Source organism: Anabas testudineus, chromosome 5 (assembly GCF_900324465.2).
Source record: "Anabas testudineus chromosome 5, fAnaTes1.2, whole genome shotgun sequence".
Classification (NCBI taxonomy): Eukaryota; Metazoa; Chordata; class Actinopteri; order Anabantiformes; family Anabantidae; genus Anabas; species Anabas testudineus.
Window position 1 is genome coordinate 19770872 of NC_046614.1, and position 13781 is coordinate 19784652.

A 13781-nucleotide genomic window follows, 5' to 3' on the forward strand; every position below is an offset into this window, starting at 1 on the left:
TATGATATACCTTTATAAAGAATAAAGATTATTATTGTTGTAATTATTACATTCATATAAAAATGCTGCTTTGAATAACAATGTATGTGTTACTCGTCCCAAACCTTTACTAATGAAATCTTACAGCTCCAAAGAACAGATCTCTTTTCTTTTGTATATATATATATTTAATTTTCTAAACCTTCAGTTTTTGTTCTGTCATAAACTGGTAGGATTGGTTATAAGTGTGAATGTTTCAGCGTGCATGGTTTCTTTACAGTAACGTTATGTGGTTTGTTGGGCTTCAGTTGTACATTAATAATAGCTCCCCTCCTGCTGCTGCTGCTATTTTCTCTTGCTCAGCAGAAGAAAGGAGGAGCAAGGTGCAACAAAAGAATGAGATGTGCCCTGAGAGATTTCAGCTACAAGAAAAAAACTAAAACAAACAAAACAAAAATCGAGCCAGTCAACAGTATAATCCTTAATGTTAGGTTGTCTAATCACCTCTACATGAAGAAATTGCCTTTTTTATATTTTATTATTTTATGTGCTTTTGTAATACAAGAAGACAGCTGTAATAATTATAATACTGTCCACTAAAAGATGTCAAAAGGAGTTACATGTGAGACGAGCAGAGATGGTTTCCCAAATTCAGGTCAGGGAGAACAATGCCTTTCTGCTGTGTATGCGATATTTATGTAACATTTAGCACTTCTGCAGTTTCATTTTTATTGCTTGGCCAGACTGGAAGCATGTTTCCACAGTGAATGAGAGGTTTTAAAATATCAGCAGCAAGCAGGGAGAGAATGTGTGGATTTGTGGATATATTGAGTGCAATAACAAATTCAGGGGAGTATACAGTAGCTTTCAAATAGCTGAGTGTAAGTGTGAGTGTAGAGCTTTAACAACATGATAACAGCTAGTGTGTTTGTGTGGCTGCCTTTGTATTGGGAGGTTTTTATTTTTTAACAAGAAGTAGTGTGTAGTGTTGGAGGAATAGTTTTCCCTGTGGCCAGCAGGTATTACAAGTCACTGTGATGATGACCCAAGAAAGTTCAAAATGCCCACTGCTTCACTAACTGCAACTTGCTGTTGTGAAGATAGGATAACATTTGACTCTACTTTGATAAATCAATGTACTTTTCTTGTCTGTTGTGTAACTCATACAGTAGATAAACCACTTGCAGGAGTCTAGATACAGCAGATCACATTTTGTAGGGAAACATCTGACTTTAGGTGTCTAGCAGGGCGACAAATCCACGGTCATGCTACAAGGTCTTTGACGTAGCAATGCACAGTAGTTTAAGTCAAACGACATGAATATAATTATTTTTGAGTGCACCTATTTGATACCAATTCATTTAGTTGATTTTAAAAGGGAATTGTTGGTGTATGGGTGTTATTAAAGGAAATTTCTGGATCAATCATTGAAATCCCTTCTAATCAGTAGTTATTGAGATACACTACTAACAATTACAATGCACCGTCTCACAACATTTGATGTGTGTATAATGTTTGTCAGAATATAATTTCCATTCCAAATAAGTACGTATGGTGGTGCCCAAAAGAGAGGTGTTGATTCAGAAATAGAAATTCAATTGCCATAAAATATGAATAAATGAAACCATTAAACATTAATAAAACATAAATAAAGCATGAATATAAGGAATAGCATGTCAGTGCTAACGTATACTATTCTATTGTTGTTTCTACTCTAGCTTAAACTTTTTTTATTTTTTGTCATTATCAGAATATGAATCTGATCCAGATGCTTGAAGTGACTATCATGTACCATGTACCATACAACATCGTTATGTATTTGCAAACGGCAAAGCTTGAAGGAGAGAGTGAAATGATGCATAGCAAATGAAAGCAATATTGGCAGTGGGTATGAGAGATCCTGGCTGCGGTATACCAGGCTCTGTATTCTTCTGTCATAGTCTTTCCCAGTCCTTGTTAGGATGGCCTAGTTTCATTGTAAAGGCTTTGCCCACCTCCTCACACTTGTATTTTCTCCCCTCCCTGAGGAAAACATGTTACCCAAGTGTCTCTCTTTAACCTGAGGATCTCTACATACAGCTCTTGTCTGGTTTCCCAGCTTCCCTGGGGCTCAATTAGACACATCACTCAGTGGACTCCACAGTTGAGCTGATTGCTGCCTGTGTGTTACGGACCAACAGCTATGCTCTCTTTAAAACTAATGACATCTTTTCATGTTTTGGATGACAGTTACGTATGTTTCATAATAACAGAAACAGAATAAGAGATGCTGCTATGTACACACAGGAACACAAATATTATAGGTAAAGCAGAAAACACAAAGATGTAATATGTCCTCTGATAAAGATGGTCATACTTTAGGTAATGGTAATACTACTACTTACTCTGGTAGGCTGCAATACATGTACCTTTTAAGTCTTTCAGTGTAACTAGTCCCTTTCAAGTAAATGAAATCATTTAAACACATAATATGGAATTTGAATATATATGAAGATGCAAATTAGAACAGTGGCTGACAAATTATTCTACATTAAATGAGAAAAAATATTCTTTATTTTAAGCGAATAGTGATGTTTAATAATGTGGAACATTTACAAAAACTGCATTTCTTCGGTGACTCCGCATAAACACCACAAGTATAATAATGTCACAGTCGTACATGAGTGAAACTCAAAATAAATACAACAAATACATTAATTACTTCACTTTGAGTCGTGTTTGCTAGAAACTACAGTGCCTAGCTGTTTCAGGTAATTGCTTAGCTTTTATTAAATGAAACAATGAAAGTAATCAGTTGTGACATAAATATGTAAGAGAGGTTTGAAAGTACTGAGAGACGGACTAATGCACGAAATGGGTGAGAAAAAAAATGGAGGAATGGCTGCCTTTGATGGAAGAACATTTTCTTTAAAATGTTTTGCTCATGTTGTTGTTCAACTAAACTAATTATAGATTCCTTACAAAAGAAATATACTGATAGTGAGAAAATAAAGCCTGGTCTTCATCATCCTGTTGATTTTTGTACAGTAACTGCAAGATTGTTATGTTATCATGTCCACAACACGACAATTATCTAGTATTGTTATCCTCCCAGAGATTTCATGTGTGTGCTTCTCTGATGCATATTAATTTTAGTATAGAATAAGTGGAAACTTAAAAAAAACAAAAACAGCTGTGAAGTGCATGTGACTATAAAACACTGCTTGCACAATATAAACAATAGGTAAACTCTTTAGTGCATCTGAGTCCTTTGTATTTTTCATCCTGTAGACAGGTACCTATCCAACATTTTGCTTTTACCCAGTCACTGAATTATCAGAATATTACTCCTTTCATTGTGCCATAACTGCAGGATATTCATGAGGTACTGTTTCCTAGCAACATAGTTTATGCACCGTGTATAAGCTACAGTACCATATCTCTGATTCCTTGTCACTATCAAAGACAAAAAGATGAATGAAAATTTAGCTGAATGTTTAAATATAAAAAAAAAATGTTAAGCTGTGATTCCGCCATTCAGACATATTATTTATTAATTTATTTGTGTTTACCTGTGGTTCTACTTTTCCGTGTTTTTTCTTTTCTTTATATCTTCATTCAAAGTGGCTTCTTACCTTGAAGTTTGCTCTTCTGTGTCTGTCCTTAGTGACTTGCCTGTAGCAAATCAGCCACCGTCAGTGGTTGAGTCTGTTTATGATGGTATACAACAGTGTTGCTCCATAACTCGGAGAGCTCCGTCAGAGGACCCTCGAGAGAAACATCACTGTGTTGCTTCTCTCAATCCTGCTGCATATTCGTGCTCAGTTCTAGACAAATGTGCTCTAGTGCTTATTCTGTCACCTGAGGGCAGTTGTATTATATTATTTTGAGCTGCACATGGGAAGGAGCTATACCGAGTTCATCTGTTTAGCTATTCATACTTGCACAGCATTGCTGATAAAGATAGTTTTGACTTTCCCTATCCACTTCAGTCAGTTTGAATGGTTAATGGAATTAAATTGGAATTTAAAACTGAAGCCAAATTAAATTACTTTTTCAGAGCTTTCCTGTGAGAGAAGAGGGTTGGTATTTACACTTTTTAGGGACTTTGACATGGTTCTATCGTTTTAGAAGAGTGTGCCAAGACCATTTCAAGACCATATGAAAGGATTAATAATTACACTGTGATCCAGTCCTTGGGTGGTGGGTTTTGTGTGTGCTCATGTTAATATTTCCCACTGCTGTCAAGGCTAAAATTGAATTAATTTATTCCATTACTCTGTCATCACCACTGTGGTCACATAAGTGATGATAAAGAGGAGTTTACATTCAAGAGCAATGTGTTTTGTGGTGGGATCCTGTAGCTTAATTTAACAAAATAAGATCACATTTGCAACAATGTGGTGTAGGCTACTTCTACATTTCAAAGTGCTATTAGTTCAGATAAGTCATCAACTTAGGTGGTAAACCTCTCAGGCCCCTGTCTATCTCTAATTGTATCTCCCCAGATAAGTAGATTGGTTTGAATCCCTCAATTGTTGCATCATTAAAGCTGCCCACTAAAATTAGGTTTTGAATGTATTTCACTCTTATGCTTTCAAACGTCTACAAATTCTAGTCTATAATAAATTGTTGACTTTCAGGCTCAGAAGCACTGAGGCAAAGAGGGACCAGCAGTTTTGGAAAAAAAAAAACATACTCGTCTGCTTTCTCCACAGTTGGCAGGAAAGTCTTCAGTTGAAGAAACCCAGGTCTCCACTGACTGGAGCTAAAAAATTCTGCTGGTGCCATAATTTCAAAAGTTTTTTTCTTCCTGTAGTGTTGCTTATAGTAGTAATTCAGTAAGTCTGTGTTGCTCTTCCTGTCTCTTTTTTCTATATTCTTAATCAATCTACATTTAAAGTATTTGTGACATACTATAACATAGTGAAATTCATGGTCAAAGCACATCGCGTCTCAAATATATGAACAAGGTTGTGTCAGTATCTTGTCCTTCTCTTATTAGTTAGAAAAGAGATCTTTCTCCACAGTGGTGCTGGACACAATGCCTGCAGTAAGGATTTGCTGAGAGCAGAAGAGAATTACAATAGTAAAATTCAATTTTTTCCATAGTTTTAATCATACTATAAATGGTTGTACATCTTTGAAGGTTTAATTGTTTTTCTGTTACTAAGCGTACTTTATTTTGACACATTTGACATGAGATATTTCTACTTATCTTCAAACAAAAGGGGAAAAAAAAACAATCATCAACAAGTGTGCATGTCAGACAGAACCTTGCAAGTCTCCTGAGGCTGTGGCACTGCAGACACCTCATTCTGTCTTTGCTGTGTGAAGATGATATATACTTGGCTCTGCACATTGCAGTAATCCACTGCAATGCACACTTGGGCGTGCATTTAGCACCCTATGCAACAATTGTTATTTCCAAGCCTTTTGTATAGAGGGCTCACAGTATCAGGGAGGCGTGGAGAAGATGATAGATCGTAAGAGCTTGTTCCATGTAGAGGCCTTGAATTCAAGTAGCAGCTAACCATTCATTTTAAATAATTTGATGTTTCTTTCCACCAATTCCCTGTCCTTCTAGTGCTATAATCAGAGCAACTGTGGCAACATATTATTGAGAGGATGGCAGCCATTGTCTTTTTTCTTTAGGTCTGACAAGCTTGTATTTGTTCGGTACTATTTCCTTACAACAGGAATAATATACACACACGCTCACAAGTAAATGCTGCCAATCATTTAGGGAGGATAATATAAGTTTGCTAATGCATCATTGTCTTTTTCCAATCAGGCAACATACAGTACAGTACATGACATGCATTGATAGGAATAACTTGTTAGGGGACATTTCTTGATTTTTTTGGCAACAAAAGGATCAATTTAATGAACATATTAACTCGTAAAAGAGGCCAATAGACCTTTCCTGAGCCACACAGACCTAAAATTGGACGGTGAAGTTTGAAAACATTTTTAATAGAAATAAAATTTTGTATAAAAAAACTAAACATGCTTCACACACTTCATTAGTTTACATGAGGTTTTACAAATACATAGTCAGATAGCCAGGCACTGTATCTTTTTGTACATTTTCCCCAATTTTAGGATATGTCAGGACATAAAGCAGACATCATCAATCTATTTAATAACATACATTAACTTGCCATTTAATTTGGTCAGCACTCACATTTTATTCTGCAACACAAATGGTGTTGAAAGTAATACAGAGGGAGGCATGAAAAGCAGCATTGAATTCACAACACAAATGACCCCGCAATGTTTTTCCCAAGACATTAGAGGGCTTTTATACTGCACAAAGCCAACTATTAATCTCTTCAGTGAGCTGAGGATGATAGATATTGTATACCATTGCAATTAGATTTTCATTTCTTGAAAAGCCTTACAACTTCCTGACACCTTCTTTTTACTGTGAGAGTGCCTGAGAAGGACATGTATGGTAATCAATTTTCTCAGTAGCTGGTCCATTATGGATATCAGCTTCAGGGCATTTTGCACAATCCTCTCAAGGGCATACTTCATCTTAATTCGTCTCCTAATGGATCTGTACAGTTAAGGCTTACCCTTATACTACGTGTGACCAAGAGAGTTGCTTGTGGCAGTGATGGGGAGCATCCTGGATGACAGCTTACAGTAAGATCTCCTGGCTAAAATAGTGTTTATTTTAACCACGAGCCTCTGTTTCAAAGCACATACAGGTAGCACGGAGGGCAGTGGCAGCCTTGGGCTAGCTGGTAATACAAGTCATGGCCTCACTTAAGCACAGATAAACAATCACTCACTAGACCTTCACCATTTGAGAACAGTTTTTAACGTACAATAGGCCTTAGCCCAAACAATTGTTAACAACGCTGCAACAGAGTTTAAACGCATTCCAAAGATATTATTTTTTCTTCATTTTTTTTTAACAACACAACACAGGATGTTGAAACTGGCATGCTCAAAATTGGCAGAGACCATCTTCTATGTGTAGTCCTTCCTTTAAACTCATTGGAAACCTAGAGGAAATAAAATACATGGAGTCCCGTACAGATCTGTTGCATTGTTGAGATGATCATCATTTCCAGTTGTTTGACTCATAAGACTGAAATACATTTAAAAATAAAAAAAAGAAACACAAGCCCCTCTTAAAAATCCATGGACTGTATTTTCATGCCTTTTTGGTGTTGATTAATCCCTTATGACTCATTGAGGATTTTAAGATTAATTATAGTTTTCAGAACTGGCAGACAACATTAATAACACCTGAACATATTCTTGGTTTTAGTTCAGTTTCAGTCAGTGCTGCTCACGATGACAGAGAAGTCTTTGAAAGAGGGCATAGCTGAAATGTAAACACTCAAAAGGAAAGTTCCATCCTTCAGTCTCCAGGCCTCTGCCATGCAAATATTTTTCTTTTTTTTGTGTGTGTGTATTCTTGTGAGGCAGACAGAAGATGGAACCTTACAATTATACTGTTATCTGTTCTGGTCCCCTGTTTTGTCCATCCCTGCACATCTTTGTGGTCTCTCCTCATCACGTCACATCTTTGGGCAATGCTTCTGTGATCTTCACCCGTGCAATGATACATCCATTTTATTTCACAGATCATGTGAAATCCCACTGCATGTTTTTTTTTTCTTTCCATCAGGGTGCAAATCCTGAATTAGGACAGGAAACGGAATCCTTTAGATTGCATGGTTGCTGTAGCTGATATAGGTTTGCTTTGTTGAGAAACCTGAAAGAGAAGAATGAGAGATTGTGAGTTAAAATGGAGTCAAAGTAAGCTAATATAACTAATGAAATGAGGAAGACTATGTGTGTGGGTGTTTTTATTTCATCCTGTTTTCCTGGTGAAAGTGTGAGACAAATGGATAGAACATTTGTGTTCAGTTGTTGACCTGTTCTCATGTGGTAGCAGTGAAAAAATGCAAGTAATCCTGAAGGTTATGTAGCTCTCTGGCCATTTTTTACTCTAAATATATATGTTGTATTACCTACAGCAGACAGAGGCTGTGTGGTTATGTAAAGTGCACTGCCACCTCATCACCTCCTTTACTCTCTGCTATCAGGCCTCAACTTTCCAGTTGTCTCCCCAGACGGTGTTAGCTGATTTGCTGAGGTGGAGCACATAAATCCTGACATATCGCCACCAGATCTCGGCATTTGTGGGAGCTGGCCTAGATAGGAATTTTTCAATTTCATCAAGCCATATATCCACACTGGCGATGACAATGACAAATGGCGCTTATTCAAATAGCCATGCACTGTACCGCCCCTGTAAACGGTAACCCCATCAGTAGAAATTGATGCTGGCTATCAATTCTGTGTTTTTGCCTTCTTGACACTTATTTTAACAAAAGTCCCTATTAACCCTTAACAGAAACTTAAAGAGAGATAGGAATTGATGTTGCGCATGTGTTTACAAGCAGCTATTTTGATGGGTCTCACCACAGACAGCCATAGTTACTACAGCGTATTGTTGTTTGAGTTTATATTGATCTCTGCTTCTTATGTAACAATAAATATAATGTCTGCTTTTTTTCATTTATCAAAGGAAACATTTCTCACTGTGATGGTGTAAAGAGAAAGGAGTAAAAAGTAAAATGTGTGACAATAGATAAGATTCATGTATATTGATAAAAACAACACAGAAGAAAATGTATTTGTTGACAGACATAACTGATTAGAACCTTTCCCTGCCCCAGCAGGCTGAAGAAGATGGTTATGAGTAATTTCTGCTGATTCAGTTGCTGAAGTCATTATTTACTTTACTTGTAAATTCAGACTGTGTCACTGCTACAGTACATAGAACATTTATAGATATTCAGATATTCAGATGGGTACAGTGAGTTTAAACTCAATGTAATACCATCTTAAACCATATTAAGATTTTACTTTTTTTCTGATTGGCTAATTAGTTTAATTCTTTTCACAGTGTTTTGTTTTTGCAAAAACAGATTAACACCAAATTACACCTGAAAATATTAGTTGATGCAATCACAGTATTACTTCATTGAAAAAACAAAACAAAACATCACTTTGATAGCTCATAATTTAGTAATTATTTTTAAAGGGCTCATATCATGCTCGAGTGCCCACGATACACGTCGTCAGAAACCCAAGGCTGGAGGTGAATGTGTGTTTATGCATGCTGGCTGCTAGTGAGATGCCCAATCAAAACAGAGTTGGATGCTAAATATGTATTTGCTCTTTTTTAACTTATAAAAGTTAAAAATAATCTTTAATGGATCAATGGAGAATGAAATATAAAACCTAAATTTAGCATAATATGGCCACTTTAAGCATTATTGCTAAATGTTTGCTGGTTCCAGAGTTAGTTTTTTTTCTTTTTCTTAGACACAATCATATTCTAGACAGTATGTTAGAATATCTTTCTTCTTTTGCTCTACAAGCAACAAACAGTTTCGATCATAGCTTGAATACTTTGTTGTTTGACATTGAGACTAAAGCCAACAGTCGATTGGCTTATCTTAGCTGGCTCTGTCTAACTGACATTCTCACTAATTGACATGTCATTAAGTTATTTTGTAATCTATACAAAACCCATTTCATTTGCACAGAGTGTACAGATTGCTTTACACGCTGTAGCTAACTATTTCTTGGCTGGAAGCAATGGCAGCTATTTGAGTACTAGTCTAAACATTGCTGGGGTGTAAGTAGAGCGAATAATAGTCACAGAAAGAAGGTGAATTTTAACTATGGGGAATGTGTCAAGTTTCACCTACTAAATTCAGTTCACTGTAATGAAAATCATGCTGTAAAACAAAAAAGACAAAATAACATAACCAGGTTTCTACAGTTTTCAGCATTCAGAAATGTCCCATTTTGTAATGCTACAAAGAATAGAATTTAATACATGTTTTATGACAATACTAGCATAAAGATTTGAAAACAAAATCCAGTATAGGAATGACATGGCCTAGAATTACAGACCAACTATATAATTTCCAGTACTTCTCAGTAGTATCTAACACTAATTTCTAATAATATATTGTAATAAATTAATCATTAAGCATGACCTTGAATGCAGCCAAAAAATTGTTGCATAAATAAATGGCTGGATTAAAAAATATATTTAAGGTCTATATATTAATTTTACATTAGGTCAAAGGTTTGGGAATGATGTTTTATAATACACTTTAAACTTTATAATTAACCTGCTCAAGGTGGAAAAAATCTGTATGTTCTATTTTGGACACTTTTAAAAACCTTAAAAATACCAACACCAAGTTAACGTCTCACATTTAAAATACTTCCTCCGGAGATGCAAAATATATATCCACTTCATGGATTCAATGAAGTATTAAATAACATAATGCGCATCTGTTAATAAGTACTCTTTTTACTCTGTTTCCTATTTCTGCATCAGTTTGTTTGATGTACAGACATGGAAGGACAAAAAATGCCTGAGGGGGTGGACAAAAAAAATCCTAGTCAAAGGCTTTCTTCCTCATTAGCATTCATGACCTTACTTTGTGTTTCGAGGCTTTCACACAGCTCGGTCTTGGCTTCTCCATTGGGTCTGAGTCCGGCCTTGGGGTTAAACTTGTTGGACATGGTGGCAGCGGTAACCACGGCCTTGAGGCTGCGTGTGCGCTTAGGCACATTCTGCTCGGGGTGGAAGAGAACCACATAGACTTTGGGCATGTAGAGCAACCCGAGGGACACTGATGCACTGAGACTCACAGAGATGGTCAGCGTGGTCGTTTGGATGTACATCTGCAAGAGGCAAACATGCACAACACAATAGTTTAGACTTTTTGGCACTAGATGCTACATATTTATCTATAGAGTGGATGTGTAGTGGCCTGTACAGTACAAGTGACATCGGCTGTGTGTTGTTTTAATTAGAGCATCCAATGACCCGTTGGTTGGCCGAGCTGTTGTTGAAGTAGTGTCTACTGTAACCAATAAAGGCTTCCAACTATTTATTGCAAGTGATGTGATGAAACTTATTTTAAATCAGTATCTCATCTGCTTTTATGGTGCGTGTGCTGAACCAGCCAAGGCCACCTTGTTTGTTTAATTTTCTGCTGTGCTAGTTTTATTATGGCCATCACGTCAAACCGAACACAGATTTGCTAACACCAGTCGATTAGATCCTATTCTGAGTCATAGCAGGCAGGCCCATAAAAAAGAAACAAGCTCATGAAATTTTTACACATATTCAAATAGTCTGAATCATGGGGGGAGGGCAACAGTGATTATCATTTTCACTCATTTCATTTTAATTGTTTGCAAACCTTCAGCAAATTAATGACTCATCTTCAGGGAAGCATTCAAGAAGGAAAGCTTGTGTAACTTCTATACATCATACCATGTTGTGACTGCTTGACTGGTCGTCTGAGAGGAATTACTAACTTGTAATTTGTATTACAGAAGTTATAATTTAATGGTATTGCAGACTTCACTGGTTTTCTCTAAAATAAGGCCCCAACCTTTTACAGTGTGACTGATAAAGGAAATAACTGATACTGACATAACCAAAGTAAACATCTGGATGTTAAAATGCACATTAGGTCTCTTGTATAGTTTTACCACTTCAAAAGAAACTTAAGCTCTTAAAGCACTTGAAACTGTTTTGTGTCCCCATGTAGAAATTACATTAATAGTAAATCAGAGTAGTCACATTCAGTACTTTGTGGCATATCCTTTGCGTGCAGTGACTGAGACTGACAGGTTTCTAGATGGTGACTGGGTATTTTTACTGGTAATACCTTTGCCAGGCCTGTGTTCTAGACATCTATGGCTCATGCCTGTTTTGAGGGGTACTCCCTATCCTCTTATACCTGGCCTAACCGCTTATAAAAGACAGGCTTTGGATTAGGTTCAGATTGGGTGACTGACTTGACCACTCAAGACCTGACATTATTTTAGCTGTTACAGTCTCCTTTGTGGATTTAGCAGTATGATTGTCTTACAGTCTCCGAGGTACTCCCTTGAACTTGTACCCCTACTGTGGTTTATCATAAAGGAGATGTATACTTTGGATCTCAGGCAGTTCTTCACACATGTTACCTTGGCTTCGTCTGTCCACAGACTGTCCTTCTATTAAATGCAACTACATACATATTTTGTACCAGCAACAACAAATGACAAATAAGCACACCAGTGCTGTCTTTCTTTTCAATTATTTTACACTGCAACTGTTGATTTTAGCTATTTGTAATTGTGTAGTATGGAGGCAAATGGATAAATAACTATAAATAATGGAAATAACCCTGTATATGTATAGTCTTCCATTAAACTATACAGTATTACATCTAACATTTACCAAAATTATCAACTCTAAATTTGCAACTACTGATTATTTTCTTACCTTTTATTTGGAAATTTTCTTTTTGTAGTTATTATCACATTATCTGTATCTAGGACACAAATAAAACTATCACTACATTTCGATCTTAAATTTCTCATACTGCCTTGAGCAGAAGACATTTTTCCACTACTAAAGACTTTTAATAAGGCATACTTTCAGTTCTTATATATCAGGGGGATATATTAAATATGTTACATTCAAAAGACCACAAGGGTAATACTGTGCAGTATTTTCTTTATAGGAAAGGCACATGTAGATTTTCCATTTGAAACATTTCCTTCTGCTGTGTTTCTGATGCACATGCTGTTAGAATAGGCTAAGGCTTTTCATTCATTGAACTGTAAATAGTTTATATGAGTCGACCTCCAAAGTAGCATCTTCTTTTGAGTAGATTTACATCAACTACTGCGTGACCCTTGGTAGATCCCTGCTGGTTTTTCATCAAAGCAGAGTGACATTTGGCTTCCTAAATTTGAGCTCCACAGGAATATCTTTTTGTTTTTATGTATTATTTGTGACTCTCTATGGTGCTTTCCCTCCAGACTGGTTGCATCTCATCTCATCCAGCCCTGGTACCTTGTGGGACTGTAGCCCAAGAGAAGAATGGATGCAGTAAGATAGAGGGACAGCTGCAGTAGTCCCCTCCAAGCTGTAGGGAGCATTAACCAGTGAACTGCTCTGGGCTCGGTTCACTGCTGCCTCAGGGACCGACTGTTGAACTCAAGCTGTCACTTCCATAAGCAGAAAAAATGCTCTGTTGCATTTCAACTAATAATAACTTAGTTGAAAATATTACTTAAAAAAGGTTATCTTAAATAGGTCTGTAGGATAGAACTCAAATGAGTTTAAAGATACATATATTTTCTAAAATCAGTGCTTTAGATTTAACACGGTACAATGTATAGAAATTTGTTAAGTGAAATTTATAGTATTTGCAGTTTCAGTTAAAAAATTGTACAGGCTGCATCTAACTTTAACTATTCAATGAATGTATGATCACTTTCTGATTGAATTGTCTTGATCAGTGGAAAATACTAATCATAATGTTCAATTTTTTTCAAGAAATTAACATTTGAAAAACTAAAACCAAAAAATCTGGTTGATTAATTTCTGTCATTTGACTGAAACTAATCATGAACTGATCATTTAATTTGAAATGAAATGTCGTCTTTTAAGGGCAAGGGCATGAAAACAAAACATAGAAATATTAAGAAAAAATATGAAACATCTAAATTAAAGTCGCATAAAATAAAAGTTCAACCCAATACACGATGTTCCTTGAAACATTAACAGAATTCCATCCATCCATCCTCCAAAATGTAACTGTAACACAATTAAATTCTCTCAAAGGCCAGATTTTTCAGCTTCATATGAAGAAAACTGTAATTTAACATTTTGTAATTTAGCCAATATAAACATAACCATAATTTTTTTCACCAAATGACTACATCCATAATTAAGATAGAGTTGGATATTTACAATT

The 13781-nt window shown here is 36.1% G+C and overlaps 1 protein-coding gene across 2 annotated transcripts in view; it reads right to left on the minus strand.

Moving 5' to 3' along the window:
- Positions 1 to 7105: 7105 nt before the first annotated feature.
- LOC113154172 (metabotropic glutamate receptor 4-like) overlaps positions 7106 to 13781 on the minus strand; it is a 109239-nt gene continuing 102563 nt past the window's right edge. For both annotated transcript variants that reach the window (XM_026348216.1, XM_026348215.1), the window contains 2 exons: positions 10452 to 10698; positions 7106 to 7693 (listed from right to left, as the gene is read on the minus strand). In XM_026348216.1, coding sequence (XP_026204001.1) covers positions 7644 to 7693; positions 10452 to 10698 — 297 coding nt within the window. In that variant the 3' untranslated portion in view covers positions 7106 to 7643. The remainder of the gene's footprint in view (positions 7694 to 10451; positions 10699 to 13781) is intronic.